An 18,419-nucleotide genomic window follows, 5' to 3' on the forward strand; every position below is an offset into this window, starting at 1 on the left:
TCTTCAGTGGTGTGTTTCACACCTGGGAGTCTCCATGGGGTTGGGCACTGTCTCATTTCCTGTTACATCACAGCTCCCTTTGTTTCCAGAGTTCAAACTCACAGCCTCAAGTGAGACCTTGTCCTTCTATACAGGGGGTTGATTCCTTTCTGGCTTGACAAAATAATGCCTTTCCATTAAGTAGAAAAAGAGCCATTCAATACGAATTGCATACATAACAAAAGCCAGGTCATTAGTTTTAGATTTAAATTTGCTAGTAAGCTGATGGTTTAAATATGTTGGGTTTGTGGTGAAATTGAAGGGTCCAAATGGAAGGGTTCTCTTAATTTAAAACAAAACAAAACAAACCAGAAAACTTCAGAAAAGGAAAGGATGTCAAGCAGAGTGGGCTGGACTTTCCCAAATTGGATTGGGAAATCTGCCTTGAATTTGAACATATATCTTCATTAGGGCAGCGAAATAATGATCTGCTATTGGAGGCCTTCCAAGACTCTTGATGGAGGCCCCAGCTCTAAGCACAGTTGTAAACTTAGGAGTGTTAGGAGACTAACCCATGAACAATGAGCAAGTCATGGGGTAAATAATATTTTGTTTAAAATATGTTTTTCCATTCGCGCTAAACCACTGGTCTAAACTCTCGAACGCTCTCCCAAGTCCCACAAGACCTAGGAATCAGCACAAAAGTGATTATTAGTGACGTTAGAAACAGCAACTTGATTTGAATATTTGTTGCAGAGACAGATTTCACTAGGTTGCAGAGAGAATGTGAAGGATGCAAGTAGAAAGAATGAGTGAAGACAATTTATTCAAAATAGTCTGGCTGTGAAGGACATAAAGAAATGCAGTAGCAGCCAGAGGTGAAAAGGAATAAAGGAAGGATTGTTTTCAAGTGATCTTGATGGTGGCTACCTGTATCTGTGTGTGTGTGTGTGTGTGTGTTTTCCGGTACGCGGGCCTCTCACTGTTGTGGCCTCTCCCGTTGCGGAGCACAGGCTCCGGATGCGCAGGCTCAGCGGCCACAGTTCACGGGCCCAGCCGCTCCGCGGCACGTGAGATCCTCCCGGATCGGGGCACGAATCTGCGTCCCCTGCATTGGCAGGCGGACTCCCAACCACTGCGCCACCAGGGAAGCCCTGTATCTGTGTTTTTAAAATAGAACAGAATTGATAAGAGCCAGAAAAAGGAAGAAGTTAAGGAAGAAGAAGAAAGAGATTAAAGAATGGAATGAATTTCTACAAGTTGTGATTATCCAGGGCCGAGGGCCCTCTTCTTTCATTGTAGCAACAGGAGAGAGGGGGGAATTGGGCGCAGGTTAAGTCTGTAGATGACTGAGTGCAGGATATTGAGGGTTTTCTACCTTGTATTTACTCCATAAAGAGGTGAAGGCATCTCAGTAAGATGAGGGGAAAAGATCTGGAATGCATAAGCACTGAAACAGTGGTTGTGGGATATGAAAAAGAGAGCAGACATAAACCACACAGAACAATGCAATGAATGAATGAATGAATGGGGAAAGGAAGAAGGATACTCTTTTTTTATTTTTAAAGCAGGCACCTACTGGTGACATGGATTTCAGTGGGTACTAATCACAGAGCACTTGAGAGATTGAAACAAGACATAATTATTTTCATCATATTTTATATAAAATAGACATTTACATAAATTTTATTTTGGAAAGATCTAGGCAAAGTGTACATAATCAGACTTAAATGGGAGAAATACTTTATGGGAGATAGATTTCTAACTGGCACAGCAAAAGTAACAAAAATGTACATTTATATACAACTGATCAAGAACATGATGTAAGTATTTTCCTCTGACAAAAGGAGAGATGGGTGAGTCACAGCAAGTCATATGATTTCCACATTGTAAAAGCAAGCCATGGGGCTAAAATACAGATATTTTAGTTCCTTTGGAGGAAATTTTTAAAAATCTCTTTTCCTTAGAAACGTAAAAAAATCGCTTATTTTTATATGTACAGACTGCAAAATAAGAGTAGTTACCTCTGCCATATTAAAGCACTTGGGCAGTTCAGTCACTTTTAGGGTTGTTTGTGTATGTGTTTTGCTGCAATGGTTAAGAATTTCTAAAACGAAGGGCGACACTTATCAGTTATCTCTTCAGAGGCAGAGGGCTTTGCATTTGGATTCAGGGGACTCACAGAGCTTGATAGGTCCATAGGAGTAACCACTCCTTTAACGGGCAATTAACATGACTGAGACACTTGGTAACTTGTCCCAGGTGAGACGGCACCTCGGTGGCAGAGCAGGACTAGAATCCAGATCTCCTGGTTCTTGGACTGGGTCTCCCCTCCTATGGACCAGCAACACAACCCCAGAAGGGCATTATGCACATTGGAAAAGTCTAAAGTGATACAAATATGCACCACGTGCCCCACTGAGAATGGGAAAAAACTCCTGGATTTCTGGACATAGACGCCTCTTTTCAGTTTGTGGTAAATGCTGATCTAAACTTACAAACTAATTGTGATGGGTGCTAATTTTACAAGTCATATGGCCTAAAGGTTTTAATGGAAAGGATCCTTGGTGATAAAAATGGAACATTTTTATATGAGCCAATTGATAGATATTGATTCTGTTGTGACATTTTATTTTACTGACAGTAAACCCTAGCTTTGATTGAAGTTATTTTATTTCTTCTCTTTAAGTTATATGACTACCAAAAAAAAATAATGAAGTGATATTTTTGGAAGAACTGTTCAACATATTTTTCACATTGAAAACTTCAAGAATAATCATAAACAGTTATATTTCTCCATAGTTTTTGGCATTGTAAGTTTTCATCCTATTCAATTACAGCCTAAATACAAGATTTGACAGGTGTTTACTTTTAAAATGCCAAAAGATGCCATTTAGATAGTTAAGTTTTGCTATTATTGGGAGATACCAACATACAATTTAATCAAAGTAAATGTGATTCGGAAACCAGGAAAAAAATTAAAATAAACAGAACACCTATAACTACATTTGCTTTGAGTGTTATTACTAATACCCTCTGGATTTATTGATCTAAGGTGCAAATCCATCACAAATCAGAGAAAAAGTGTTTTTGTTTTTTTTAAAAAACTGATTCTAATGAGTACAATTAAGAAATAATTAATGAAAGCTGACATGTGTAACCTAAAGAAAGAGGGAGGCATAGAGAACACGGCTCTATGTCATGGGCCCTTCTATGAGTCATAAACAATATGAGTTTTATATACCGGGTGCCTCGTCTGGTATGTGCAAATGGCAAGGCAATCCCTCTCCACCTGAGAACCAAGAATTCTGTAAATATAAAGGTCAAATGCCTCACTGCACATTAGAATCATAACCTGGGTGGCCAGGGTCCAGGGATTCCTAAAGGTGTGCACGCAGGTTATTCTCAAATCCACCAGGGCCAAAGCACCTGTGTGTGAGGGGCGAGATCTCAGCTATCAGCTGAACCCGGCTCTTCAATCCGGGAGGCCTGGAATGTTTAATAGAGGCGATACAAAACCCTGTATGGAAAGGTTTGGATTTTCTCAGTCCTGTTGAAACGCAGTTGCACAACCACTGCAAAACCCTGCACCAAACCGAGGTACCACGTGTTAGGCACGTCAGACTCGTACACTGGGGGCTGTGAAGTACTGTGGGGAGTTGGAATCAAAGCACTGAAAATCCTCTTTGTTTTTTGATGGGCTGCAAAATAAACAGGTCTAAAAGATATATCTCAGGATTCCCTAAAATAAAATTTCTTTTCCTCCAAGGTATTTAAATCTTTGGTTTAGTTCACTTACGTTACATCACTGAACCATGTTTTACGAATGCTGTTAACAGGTTGAAAACATCTGAATCAGTTTTAAAATCCTGAATAATTCTTAAGGTTAACATAAACTTGTAAAGCCATTCTCGTGGCTCCATGTCGAAGGACATGTGAAAGGACTGCCACTTATTGGAGAATTTGAAGGCAAGGAGAACTGGTTCTGGTCAGACAGAAGGACAGGTTAGATAGACTGGCAGTAGGAGGGGAATATATGTACACAAGGAACTCTAAGTGTAGCTGAGACAAAATAGCCAATGCTGCACAGGGTAACAGTCACAAATGAAACTCTGCTCATTAGATCAAGTGTTCAGCTAGACTGAAGCAACTCCTGTCTTGTCCTCAGCCACCTTCCCTCCTACCCACGACCCAGTGCAAAATGGAATTATTCAAAAATTACTGAGAACTTCAAGCAGAGAATTCAACCAAACATAAGGTGCTTCTGAGTGCAGGACTCTGAGGGTCTACAGAGACTGCACGTCCACGAAGCTGGCTTTGCAATTCCATCTCAGAAAGGGGCTATCAACTCACAGCCAAGCATGCTTTTGTTAAGGGAACCTGGATGCATCTCCATGAATAGCCAGGGCACTCCATTTTCGTTTTGATAAGGATGAATTCCACATATTATTTCATGTTACAAGAACAAATAAAAATAGTTATAAAATACATTTAATATCTCTGAAAAATAATATGTGATTTATTTTCTTATAGGCACCACTCAACTATGAAAAGTATTTCACTGGCCACATCTAAGTGAAAGTATTAACTCAGGACAGAAACATCTGGTCCAACAAACAGGCTTACTTTTAATGTTCAAAGAGATGCCAGTGTGTGCAGAAAGAACGAGACAGAGTGACAGAGTGAGAAAGACAGAGAAAGGGAGGGGGAGAGAGAGAAGGGGCGAGTGAGAGAGGGCAGGAGAGAGAGGGGGAGAGAGAAAGAGAGAGACAGAGAACAGAGGAAGAGAGAAAAGCACCCAAAAGAAGGCAGGAAAAGTCTCCTGAAGGACAGTGACCATTTTCTCTCAGAAACTTTTAGGCTGTAATAGCCATTTCAATTATTCCAACAAATGTACTCGCCTATCTTTAGCAGCCCTTCAAGTAAGGCGTAATTGCTTTTCAAAATTTGGGGCTCTATCTTTTCCATTAACTTTCTAAGTATGAGTTTTTTTTAACACTAAAACTAAAAAGTTGTAATTAAAGTCCTAGATATTGCTTTTAGCTAGGGCTTCATGTTTTTCATTTTGGGGATGGAGTAGTTATTTTACAATAAATACTTTAGTACATTTCTTGACCTTAGGACTACAGAAGTATAATTTGGGAGGGAATAAAAATATTTTAAATGAAATTTTGGATACATTTATGATATATAACATTAAAAGACTATTAGAAACAGAAGATCAGAGTGGTAATATATACATTATTGGATTATTGATATACACAAACAGAATACACGCAAACAGAATTTGCTAATTCAAATTCTGTAATCCTTTGCATTTAAAATATTCCTGGCATCATCCCTTTCCAAAGAAGTTTTTCCTCCTTTTATCTAGATTTACCTTGACAAAAAAATAATAACAACATAGAGAGGCAGTGGTCTCTGATACTGGGGTTGAAAAGAAGCGGAAGGCTTCTTGCTCTGGCCTGAGTGTGTGACATACGCGTGTCTTCAGGCTCCTACGTGTTTATGACACCTGGCTTAGCCAGGAACAGCACTGACCAGAGTGGGTTTTTGTTTTTTTTTTAAGTTTATGATGAAAACCAAATGAGAATCAGTATTCCAATTTCTTCAATTTCAAAATATATTACCTCCCAAACACTGAAGGCTGATTCCTAATTTCTTTAGCTTTAGCAAGTGAAGAGTGAAGACAAATTTTTTTAGGGGCTGTTAAAACTTAACTACCTTGTAATTTAGATTTATAATTTTTGTATGATCAGTTGTGAAAACTGCTATTAAAACCACTATGTACAGGGAAAAAAGTGTGTATATATTAAATATTTTATAAGTTATGAAATAAATAACACTAAAAGACAAATTGTAAATTCAACTTTGCAATCCCTTTTAACTATAAATATATATTTTAAAGTTATGAATTTAGACTTTTTTTCCTAGATTTTTTGAGCATTCTCCATGAAATCTCCAAAATTACAAATACAGAACCAGGAACTGCAGGTTCTATCATTCATGTTCTAAGCACAGAATTCTCATTAAGCCTAGGAAGACAAATCAATAGAGCTGTCCATCTATTTAGAGTCTATGAAGATTTCTGTAATCTACCATAAAGATTCCTCAGTGGTTAAATATATTTTCAAAAAATAATCTCAGAACGTCTGAGTGTTAAGATAATAAAGTAGAACATTTCTCTCAATTAATATCTTTAATATTTCTCATGTAGAATATACTATTTTTTTCTCCACCAAAATAACAATATATTTGGAGGCAGAAACATTTACGAGTTTTAAAAGCACTTATGAAATCTTAGAGCAGAACCACTACTCTAGTAATACTTGTAATAAAATTAATTTAAAACATTTCCATGAAGAGTCAGGGGTAGCAAGACCCTTGATTTTTCCCTAGGAATAAGAATACTCATACACAATTCCAGAAGCTTCCTTTTTGACATATTAGGCAATGGGAAAACAGCTTGTATCAGAGTGGAATTTAATTTACTTCTCAATAGGGCTCTAGCACTAGCCTCAGAAGGATATTAGACAAACCTTACTTAGCTTTATCTTACAATAGCCCCTTTCCCCATATATTCCCTAAGGTTTTACAAAAACTGTTAGATACTCATTTCTAGTTCTGGAGAATTAAATGAGCTACCTCTTGGTAGAATTTCTCAAATGGTTTATCCCAGAGGATTTACCCTTTCTGAAATATCTCCTCTCCTAAAGAAGAGATGCCATGCATTCATAGCATTTCAAGCCTCTGTTTCTGAGACACAAATATCTACACTAAGAAATGGAATAGATTTCCAGGTTGGAAAAGCAGACAAACATATGAAAGGAAATCTGGAATTAAAGCAAACAAATGTCTGTAAAATGTGTAGCTGCTGTTTTCCTTCCTTCAGGCCTTCTAGCCCCTGCTTTGCTCTTTTTGTCTTCTTTCATGGAAATGCAAGTCCCCAGCGCAGGGTTACCAGCAATTGTCCCAAAATGTGCCACCCTGAACTCGAGTTAGAGGAAAACTTCATCGGTTGTGCCCCAACTGATGTGTAAGCAAGGCTTCCGTCTGTCAGTTCTTCCTCTTCCAAAGGCACCAGTACTGTCCCTTGGAGACTTGGTCAAATGCTGCTACATTTGATCCTTTTCTCGAACTTCTTGTAATCTTTTTTCTAGACGATCCAATTTGGCAAGATTTTCCTGCAGCAGTTTGCTGTCTGGAACCAGCTGTAAGGCTCTCTCATAATAAGCTCTTGCAGACACGTAGTTTCCCTGTTGAGAAAAAGAAAGAGAATAATTATATTCTGATCCATCAGATAAAAAACAGACCTTCTCGTCCATTTTAACATTAACATCCTCATAAGGAGACCCTGTCTGCATGTGTAATTTTATCCTTATCTGTTGGTGCCTTTGAGAATCCATTTGTTTTAAGTACCAGACCAGATGGAGAATGTGAAGGATAAGGTTAAATGGCAGCAAAACAGATTTCCAATTCTACTAATACAGGGTATGAAGCTATAATTTCATAGCATTCTCATAGGGTTAGCACTGTTCCTTTGTAATCAAGTGGAGCCAACGCACTGGAAATTCATATTGAGAGGGAAGGGGATACAAAGAAGGTTGGGTTGGGGGAGAGGGGTGTGTGTGTGTGTGTGTGTGTGTGTGTGTGTGTGTGAAAGAGAGAGAGAGAGAGAGAGACGTTTTTGAAATTTCAAGAGTAATGATTAAAAAGTAAATAGTTCAGGAGTCCACTACAGCTATTTAGTGGTAGGAAGTATTTTTTTTTTGGTTTTTTTTGTTTTTTGTTTTTTGCGGTACGCGGGCCTCTCACTGTTGTGGCATCTCCCGCTGCGGAGCACCGGCTCCGGACGCGCAGGCCCAGCGGCCATGGCTCACGGGCCCAGCCGCTCCACGGCATGTGGGATCCTCCCAGACAGGGGCACGAACCCGCGTCCCCTGCATCGGCAGGCGGACTCCCAACCACTGCGCCACCAGGGAAGCCCTAGTGGTAAGAAGTATTTTAATCTTCACCTTAAAACATAAAAGCAACTTTTGCCTAATACAGGCTTTAATGCAAATCTAAGTTTTTATAAAATAAAAAGAACTGATAATAAATAATATGGAGTCAAATTTATCCCATACTCAAGGTGTGTGACAATATGTCTGCCGGATACTCTAAAGGCGGGGGGGAAGGTATGTCACTCTGGACCTGCTAAAGACCCCTCTCTTGGCCCCCATCTGGTTTGTTCAATGCTTCCCTAACTGGCAACCATGCGTGCCTGGTCCCAGAAGGTCCCTGACAAACTAGTCAGAATTACTAACTTTTTTCCAGCCTCTTTTCTGCCACTAAATGTATTCCTTCTGTATGGTCAACCCCCTTTCATATCTGTGTGCTGCTAAGTCTCAGAACCAAGATCGGTAGAGATCTCTCCATTCCAAAAAAGCAAGCATCTGCTGTGCTTTATTCTCAGTTACAGCTCCATGTGGATGAAAACTAGTTACTCTCTAAATTTCCACCACAATTGCAAGTAGTACCTCTTGGCGTGAAAGTACTATGTAGCAATAGCGACCTATATTTGTTGAATGCTTAACTACCTCCCAAGTGAATGAACAAGTGTCAAGACCTCAGACCCTGCCTGACATATAATGAGCACTCAATCCGATGCTGTCATTGTTGTTATTATTAAATGACTATTTACGTGTAAATGAGTAAACACAGCCCATTTCTTATGGTATTCACTTGTCATACCGGTGAAGAGGAGAGTAAAAATGACATAACAGATAACTGCACATTGGGAATCCAGGAGCTGGCATGTGCCCAAATGAAAATATTTCTGATTATTAACACTGATTCTGATAAGAGGCTGAACAGAATTCTGAACAAATGAGAACCTGGATTTAGCGACATTACTATTGTTTTCAATTCAAGTATTTATCTTCAGAGTGTCTCCTGATGTTTATTAAGCTTAGCACATAGGTGCAGATAACTGAACATCTGTGGCTCTTAGATTGCTCTCAAAACTGTGTTCCTACTGCGGTTGATTTTGAAATCGGTTTCCCAAGAGGTTTCTCTGAAGTTAGGCCTTAGCCTGGTGCCAGGCATCTCCTCTGATCACCAGCTTTCTCTGTCCTTTCACAAAAAAGATCTATCATAGAGTTATTTTCTCCCTCAAGTTGCTCTTTTCTTGATGCAACTGGAAGCCTTAATTTTTTTTTTTGCGGTACACAGGCCTCTCACTGTTGTGGCCTCTCTCGTTGTGGAACACAGGCTCCGGACGCGCAGGCTCAGCGGCCATGGCTCGCGGGCCCAGCCGCTCCATGGAATGTGGGATCCTCCTGCACCAGGGCACGAACCCGTGTCCTCTGCATTGGCAGGCAGACTCTCAACCACTGTGCCACCAGGGAAGCCCCGGAAGCCTTAATTTTTAAAAAAGAAATTTATTTATTTTATTTGTTTATTTTTGGCTGTGTTGGGTCTTCCTTGCTGCACGTGGGCTTTCTCTAGTTGCGGCCAGTGGGGGCTACCCTTCGTTGCGGTGCGCGGGCTTCTCATTGCAGTGGCTTCTCTCGTTGTGGAGCACAGGCTCTAGGCATGTGGGCTTCAGTAGTTGTGGCTCACGGGCTCTAGAGCACAGGCTCAGTAGTTGTGGTGCACGGGCTTAGTTGCTCCACAGCATGTGGGATCTCCCCGGACCAGGGATCGAACCCGTGTCCCCTGCATTGGCAGGTGGATTCTCAACACTGCGCCACCAGGGAAGCCTTAATTTTAAAACAAGTTATATCCCTTAATTCAATGTCCTCAATTTCCAGATGCTAGATAGGGAATTTGAATTATCCAGTTTCTAGAAATGTGCTAGTTACTATGATAGCCACTAGTCATATGCGGCTATTTAAGTGTAAGTTAATTAAGATGAATTAAGAATTCAGTTGCTCAGTGGCACATTTCAAGTGCTCATTAGCCATGTGGGGCTAGTGGCTACTACCTTGGACAGTACAGACATAGAACGTTTCCGTCATCTCAGAAAGTTCTATTGGCCAGTTCCATTCTAGAAAACGCATTAATGTCATAAGGCAGGATTGAAAATAGTACTTTGTGATATGGCCCAGGTGATGCAACTCTTTGATTATAAAGAATGTATTGTAGGGGTTTCCTTGGTGGCATAGTGGTTGAGAGTCCGCCTGCCGATGCAGGGGACACGGCTTTGTGCCCCGGTCTGGGAAGATCCCACATGCCGCGGAGCGGCTGGGCCTGTGAGCCATGGCCGCTGAGCCTGCGCGTCCGGAGCCTGTGCTCCGCAACGGGAGAGGCCACAACAGTGAGAGGTCCGTGTACCGCAAAAAAAAAAAAAAAAAAAAAAAAAAAGAATGTCTTGTAGCTTTTTTGGTCGATCCATTTCATTTTAAATAAAACTTCATGAAAAATATCATCTTTTATTTCCAAGTAGTATGAGCAAGAGTCAAGTCTCTTTTTCTCTCTCTTTGTGTCATCTCCTTGCAAAGCCTTATTCCAACTCTCAGACTTGCACAGCCCTCAGTCCTTCCTAAGCTTCACCCAGGCTCAGGCTCAGTGCGGCCCAGGAATGGGATAACACTGCTTGATGCATGCACTTCCTGGCAATGCAAAGGTCACAGAAAGTTAATGGTTGTTCTTGAAGGCATCATAATGATAATCCTGCATCCTAATGGTGACATCAAAATGACTACATCCAAGCCATGTGCCTGGTCTATATATTTGTATTGGATTGCATCATATGAATTTACATTTCAATTTAAACATTTAAAATTACAAACATGGCAATTTTATATCGTTCAACTTAATACATCATGGCCGCAAAGATGAAAAAAGATAAACTAATTTTTAATCAGTGTGTTCGTTATATTTTGAAATAATACACTCAGTAGATCCTTCTTCAATCTCCAGATACCTTTGCAGGGGAAGCACCTCTAAATTTAAAGCAATGGGTTCACTTGTTAATCTGAAAGAGTTCAATAAATGTACTATTTTCTCTTTATTTCCAGACTTAATGAACACTCTTGAGTGCATTTATTGTACTTTATCTAATTAACAATTGAACCCATTTCTTTAAATGCAGGTGCACTCCATCTAAAAACATATTAAGTGTATTATCGGAAAGTGCAACTATTTAATATATTATTTAAATATTTAAAATTATTATGTTACTGTTTTTAAAAGTAAGTTCATTCTATGTTTCCCAACTAGATACTGCTGGACACCCTAGAATGTCATTAAGGTCAGAGCTTGGTTTATTGGGCTCTGATAGATGTCATGACTGGATTCACCATCAATGTTACTCTATTAGATCAAGGCTAATAGTTGCAGAGTAACTATCCCATTATTCCCTCCCATCTGTATAGTCATGGATCACCTTTTTGTTTTACTGTGTTTCTGAGAGTGAGCAGTTCCCACTTAATCGTAAACCCTATTTAGCCTTTGTTTAAATTCTAATCACTATCTCGCTATTTTGTAAGGGTAAAGACTGATAGAAGCCTGAAAATAAGTTAGCTAAACAAGAGTGATCCTTTCAAAACATGTAAGACCATGGCATTTCTCTGCTCAAAGTCCTCCAAGGACCCCAACTTATTTGGCATGAAAGCTGAAGACTTTACAATTCCTTTCAAGGCCCTGCATCATCTGGCCCTGTGACCTCTCTGACCCAGCTTCTATCATTTCCTCTCACTTGCCTTCTCCCTAGTCTTCAAATACACTGGCACACTCACACCTCAGGGCCTTTGCACATGCACTTTCCCTATTTTGCCAAGTGGCTTGCTCCCTTCAGATCTCTACTCAGACATCACTTTTTAACTGAGGCCTTCCCTAACCACCTCAGTTTAAAATTTCAGTTCTTACCCTCAGCACTCCCTATCTTCTTTCATTCTTTTATTCTCCATAGCACTTATAACCATCTGATATATTCTATGTATGTATGTATGTGTTTATTTACTTATTGCCTATTTCCCCCTAACTAGAATGTTAGCTCCATGACGATAGAAATTTTTTTCACTTTTTTTTTTTTTTTTTGGCGATACCTGGGCCTCTCACTGTTGTGGCCTCTCCCATTACGGAGCACAGGCTCCGGACGCACAGGCTCAGTGGCCATGGCTCATGGGCCCAGCCACTCCGCGGCATGTAGGATCTGCCCAGACCAGGGCACGAACCCGTGTCCCCTGCATCGGCAGGCGGACTCTCAACCACTGCGCCACCAGGGAAGCCTGGCGATAGAAATTTTTGTCTTATGTGTTAATTGCTCTATTGCTGGTACCTAGAAGAGTATCTGGCACATAGGATATTCTCTATAAATGCTTGTCAAATGAATTGGATGAATGAATGAATGTCAGTGAATCTTTGATTTCATTATAGACAATAGTCCTCCAAGGGTAATTTTCAATTATTCACTCAAAGGTAGCTTTTTCTTTTGAGAACAAACAAACAGCCTTGTTTTTCAGTAGGTTAGGGAATAAAAGATACATTAAGTATAGGAAATAGTAATACTTTATCTTGACAATGAGTTAAGCCACAGGAAAATAAGCTACATCAGCATAGCGCCAACAGAATTTTACTTCATATAGCAGATTTTCTCTGCTCTGTGATGATACTTAAGTACATATGATTTTCTTTATGATAAACAAAATCATGAAATCTAATTTATATATTTATTTTTTAAATGGATTCATGATATTCAATATCGAGATAATACAAAGTGAACATAAAACTGTCTAATTACATTTTTGAACACCTATGTTTTCGGTATTCAATTAATTCAAAGAGGAAATTAACAATAGTTTCTCAATCTTTTAAAAGAGAAGAAAGAGAAAATACAAAGGGAAAACCTGGTTCACACGGAAGTGAATTATTTTCTTACCTTGATGTGCTGGATTCCACCCATGTTCATCCAGGCCTGTGCTTGATCTGGATTTAGTTCCACGGCCACTTTATAGCTCTAAATACATAAGAAATATCTTCAGGCTGGGAAACGAGAACCCATCTTTAACACTACAGATTGTGGAAACCATTTTCTTCATATGTGGAAATTTAAATGGTTAATAAAATGAACAGTCACTTCTAGTTCACAGGTGTCCCCTTTATTTCTATTATTTTTCGAAGTTGATGATTCTAAAGTGGAGGAAACTGAAATGTGTAATTTCCTTGCAGAGCTAACCTCTGGACTTAAAAAGGCTGAAGGTGCCTGCCAGGAGTCCAGGTGATTTCTATTACAGTGCATCATTTCCCACTGGCCTCGATCTGCAAGAAAATGGTGCTCTTCGGCCTTTTTCACTATAAATGGAGTTTGTAAGAAAATTTTTTTTATAATCACAGAACTTAGAGTAGTTTCTGAAACACCTTATATCTCTCACAAAATCTGATCTGATTACTCAGCCCATGCTTAAATTCTTGCAGAGACTGGTGTTCAGTATCTCTTTAAGGACATATATTTTACCAGGGGATAGTTTTAATCGTTAGAAAGCCTTTCTTTTTCTTCTGCCTTATAAAAGATCTTCAAATGTTTGAAGAGAGTTACTTATTTCTCAAATACTTTTTTTTGGTCTGAATAACATGTATCCCATTAAATGTCAGAGCCGTGAGGTATATTTTTAATATTTTGCCTGTTGTTTTGTGTCAAAGGGCATGCTCACCACTGAGTCATGATTTTAAGAGTGGTCACCTTAAATAAAACTAAAGGCTCAGCTGAAGCACGAAGAACTACAATCCTGCAGCCTGTGGAACAAAAACCACATGCACAGAAAGACAGACAAGATGAAAAGGCAGAAGGCTATGTACCAGATGAAGGAACAAGATAAAACCCCAGAAAAACAACTAAATGAAGTAGAAGTAGACAACCTTCCAGAAAAAGAATTCAGAATAATGATAGTGAAGATGATCCAGGACCTTGGAAAAAGAATGGAGGCAAAGATCGAGAAGACGCAAGAAATGTTTAACAAACAACTAGAATAATTAAAGAACAAACAAACAGAAATGAACAATATAATAACTGAAATAAAAAAATACACTAGAAGGAATCAATAGCAGAATAACTGAGGCAGAAGAACGGATAAGTGACCTGGAAGACAGAATGGTGGAATTCACTGCTGTGGAACAGAATAAAGAAAAAAGAATGAAAAGAAATGAAGACAGCCTAAGAGACTTCTGGGACAACATTAAAAACCACAACATTCGCATTATAGGGGTCCCAGAAGGAGAAGTAAGAGAGAAAGGACCCGAGAAGATATTTGAAGCGATTATAGTTGAAAACTTCCCTAACATGGGAAAGGAAATAGCCACCCAAGTCCAGGAAGTGCAGAGAGTCCCATACAGGATAAACCCAAGGAGAAAAATGCTGAGACATGTAGTAATCAAGTTGACAAAAATTAAAGACAAAGAAAAATTATTGAAAGCAGCAAGGGAAAAATGACAAATAACAAACAAGGGAACTCCCATAAGGTTAACAGCTGATTTCTCAGCAGAAACTCTACAAGCCAGAAGGGAGGGGCACGATATATTTAAAGTCATGAAAGGGAAGAACCTACAACCAATATTACTCTACCTGGCAGTATCTCATTCAGATTGGATGGAGAAATCAAAAGCTTTACAGACAAGCAAAAACTAAGAGAATTCTGCACCACCAAACCAGCTCTACAACAAATGTTAAAGGAACTTCTCTAAGTGGGAAACACAAGAGAAGAAAGGGACCTACAAAAACAAACCCATAATAATTAAGAAAATGGTAATAGGAACATACATATCGATAATTACCTTAAACGTGAATGGATTAAATGCTCCAACCAAAAGACACAGGCTCGCTGAATGGATACAAAAACAAGACCAATGGGGCTTCCCTGGTGGCCCAGTGGTTGAGAGTCTGCCTGCCGATGCAGGGGACATGGGTTTGTGCCCCGGTCCAGGAGGATCCCACATGCCGCGGAGTGGCTGGGCCCGTAAGCCATGGCTGCTGAGCCTGCGCATCCAGAGCCTGTGCTCCACAGCAGGAGAGGCCACAGCAGTGAGAGGCCCATGTACCGCAAAAAACCAAAACAAACAAACAAACAAACAACAAGACCCATATATATGCTGTCTACAAGAGACCCACTTCAGACCTAGGGACACATACAGACTGAAAGTGAGGGGATGGAAAAAGATATTCCATGCAAATGGAAATCAAAAGAAAGCCAGAGTAGCAATACTCATATCAGATAAAATAGACTTTAAAATAAAGAATGTTACAAGAGACAAGGAAGGACACTACATAATGATCGAGGGATCAATCTGAGAAGAAGATATAACAATTATAAATATATATGCACCCAACATAGGAGCACATCAATACATAAGGCAACTGTTAACAGCTATGAAAGAGGAAATCGACAGTAACACAATAATAGTGGGGGACTTTAACACCTCACTGACACCAATGGACAGATCATCCAAAATGAAAATAAATAAGGAAACAGAAGCTTTAAATGACACAATAGACCAGATAGATTTAACTGATATTTATAGGACATTCCATCCAAAAACAGCAGATTACACTTCTCAAGTGTGCAAGGAACATTCTCCAGGATAGATCACATCTTGGGTCACAAATCAAGCCTCAGTACACTTAAGAAAATTGAAATCATATCAAGCATCATTTCTGACCACAATGCTATGAGATTAGAAATGAATTACAGGGAGAAAAATGTAAAAAACATAAACACATGGAGGCTAAACAATATGCTACTAAATAACCAAGAGATCACTGAAGAAATCAAACAGGAAATAAAAAAATACCTAGAGACAAATAACAATGAAAACACGACAATCCAAAACCTATGGGATTCAGCAAAAGCAGTTCTAAGAGGGAAGCTTATAGCTATACAAGCTTACCTCAAGAAACAAGAAAAATCTCAAATAAACAATCTAACCTTACACCTAAAGGAACTAGAGAAAGAAGAACAAACAAAACCCAAAGTTAGCAGAAGGAAAGAAATCATAAAGATCAGAGCAGGAATAAATGAAATAGAAACAAAGAAAACAACAGCAAAGATCAAAACTAAAAGCTGGTTCTTTGAGAAGATAAACAAAACTGATAAAGCATTAGCCAGACTCATCAAGAAAAAGAGGGAGAGCACTCAAATCAATAAAATTAGAAATGAAAAAGGAGAAGTTACAACAGACACCACAGAAATACAAAGCATCCTAAGAGACTTCTAAAAGCAACTCTATGCCAATAAAATGGACAATCTGGAAGAAATGGACAAATTCTTAGAAAGGTATAACCTTCCAAGACTGAACCAGGAAGAAATAGAAATATGAACAGACCGATCACAAGTAATGAAATTGAAACTGTGATTAAAAATCTTCCAACAAACAAAAGTCTAGGACCAGATGGCTTCACAGGTGAATTCTATCAAACATTTAGAGAAGAGCTAACACCCATCCTTCTCAACCTCTTCTAAAAAACTGCAGAAGAAGGAAAACTCCCAAACTCATTCTATGAGGTCACCATCACCCTGATACCAAAACCAGACAAAGATACGACAAAAAAAGAAAATTACAGACCAATATCACTGATGAACATAGATACGAAAATCCTCAACAAAATACTAGCAAACAGAAGCCAACAACACATTAAAAGGATCATATAGCATGATCAAGTGGGATTTATCCCTGGGATGCAAGGATTCTTCAATATATGCAAACCAATCAATGTGATACACCATATTAACAAACTGAAGAATAAAAACCATATGACCATCTCAATAGATGCAGAAAAAGCTTTTGACAAAATTCAACACCCATTTATGATAAATACTCTCTAGAAAGTGGTCATAGAGGGAACCTACCTCAACATAATAAAGGCCATATACAACAAACCCACAGCAAACATCATTCTCAATTGTGAAAAACTGAAAGCATTTCCTCTAAGGTCAGGAACAAGACAAGGTTGCCCACTCTCACCACTATTATTCAACATAATTTTGGAAGTCCTAGCCACAGCAATCAGAGAAGAAAAAGAAATATATGGAATACAAACTGGAAAAGAAGAAGTAAAATGTCACTGTTTGCAGATAACATGATACTATACATAGACAATCCTAAAGATGCCACCAGAAAACTACTAGAGCTCATCAATGAATCTGGTAAAGTTGCAGGATACAAAATTCATGCACAGAAATCTCTTGCATTCCTATACACTAATGATGAAAAATCTGAAAGAGAAATTAAGGAAACACTCCCATTTACCATGGCAACAAAAAGAATAAAATACCTAGGAATAAACCTACCTAGGGAGACAAAAGACCTGTATGCAGAAAACTATAAGACACTGATGAAAGAAATTAAAGATGATATCAACAGATGGAGAGATATATCATGTTCTTGGATTGGAAGAATCAATATTGTGAAAATGACTCTAGTACCCAAAGCAATCTACAGATTCAATGCAATCTCAATCATATTACCAATGGCATTTTTTATGGAACTAGACAAAAAATCTTAAAATTTGTAATGAGACACAAAAGACCCCAAATAGCCAAAGCAGTCTTGAGGGAAAAACAGCTGGAGGAATCAGACTTTGTGACTTCAGACTATACTACAAAGCTACAGTAATGAAGACAATATGGTACTGGCACAAAAACAGAAACATAGATCAATGGAACAAGACAGAAAGCCCAGAGGTAAAGCCACACACATATGGTCAACTAATCTATGACTGAGGAGGCAAGGATATACAATGGAGAAAAGACAGTCTCTTCAATGAGTGGTGCTGGGACAACTGGACAGCTACACGTAAAAGAATGAAATTAGAACACTCCTTAACACCATACACAAAAATAAACTCAAAATGGATTAGATACCTAAAAGACAAGACACTATAAAACTCTTAGAGGAAAACATAGGAAGAACACTCTTTGACATAAATCACAGCAAGATCTTTTTTGATCCACCTCCTAGAGTAATGGAAATAAAAAGAAAAATAAACAAATGGGACCTAATAAAACTTCAAAGCTTTGGCACAGCAAAGAAACAATAAACAAGATGAAAAGACAACCTCAGAATGGGAGAAAATATTTGCAAGCAAATGAACGGACAAAGGATTAATCTCCAACATATATAAACAGCTCATGCAGCTCAATATTAAAAAAAAACAAACAACCCAATCCAAAAATGGGCAGAAGATCTAAATAGACATTTCTCCAAAGAAGACATACAGATGGCCAAGAAGCATATGAGAAGCTGCTCTACATGACTAATTATTAGAGAAATGCAAATCAAAACTACAATGAGGTATCACCTCACACCAGTTAGAATGGGCATCATCAGAAAATCTACAAACAACAAATGCTGGAGAGGGTGTGGAGAAAAGGGTACCTTCTTGCACTGTTGGTGGGAATGTAAATTGATACAGCTACTATGCAGAACAGTAAGGAGGTTCCTTAAAAAACTAAAAATAGAATTAC

At 38.8% G+C, this 18,419-nt stretch overlaps 1 protein-coding gene across 1 annotated transcript in view; it reads right to left on the reverse strand.

The window, feature by feature from the left end:
- Window positions 1-824: 824 nt before the first annotated feature.
- The window catches only part of TMTC1 (transmembrane O-mannosyltransferase targeting cadherins 1), a 265,150-nt gene continuing 247,555 nt past the window's right edge, over window positions 825-18,419 (reverse strand). Inside the window, exons 19-20 of the mRNA XM_022577869.3 lie at window positions 12,845-12,922; window positions 825-7,235 (exon numbers count right to left, since the gene is read on the reverse strand). Of these exons, the coding sequence (XP_022433577.1) occupies window positions 7,095-7,235; window positions 12,845-12,922 (219 nt within the window). The 3' untranslated portion in view covers window positions 825-7,094. The remainder of the gene's footprint in view (window positions 7,236-12,844; window positions 12,923-18,419) is intronic.

The sequence above is a fragment of the Delphinapterus leucas genome, chromosome 11, assembly GCF_059928025.1.
Source record: "Delphinapterus leucas isolate spDelLeu-1000000601 "Yukka" chromosome 11, BTC_Dleu_Yukka2, whole genome shotgun sequence".
NCBI lineage: Eukaryota > Metazoa > Chordata > Mammalia > Artiodactyla > Monodontidae > Delphinapterus > Delphinapterus leucas.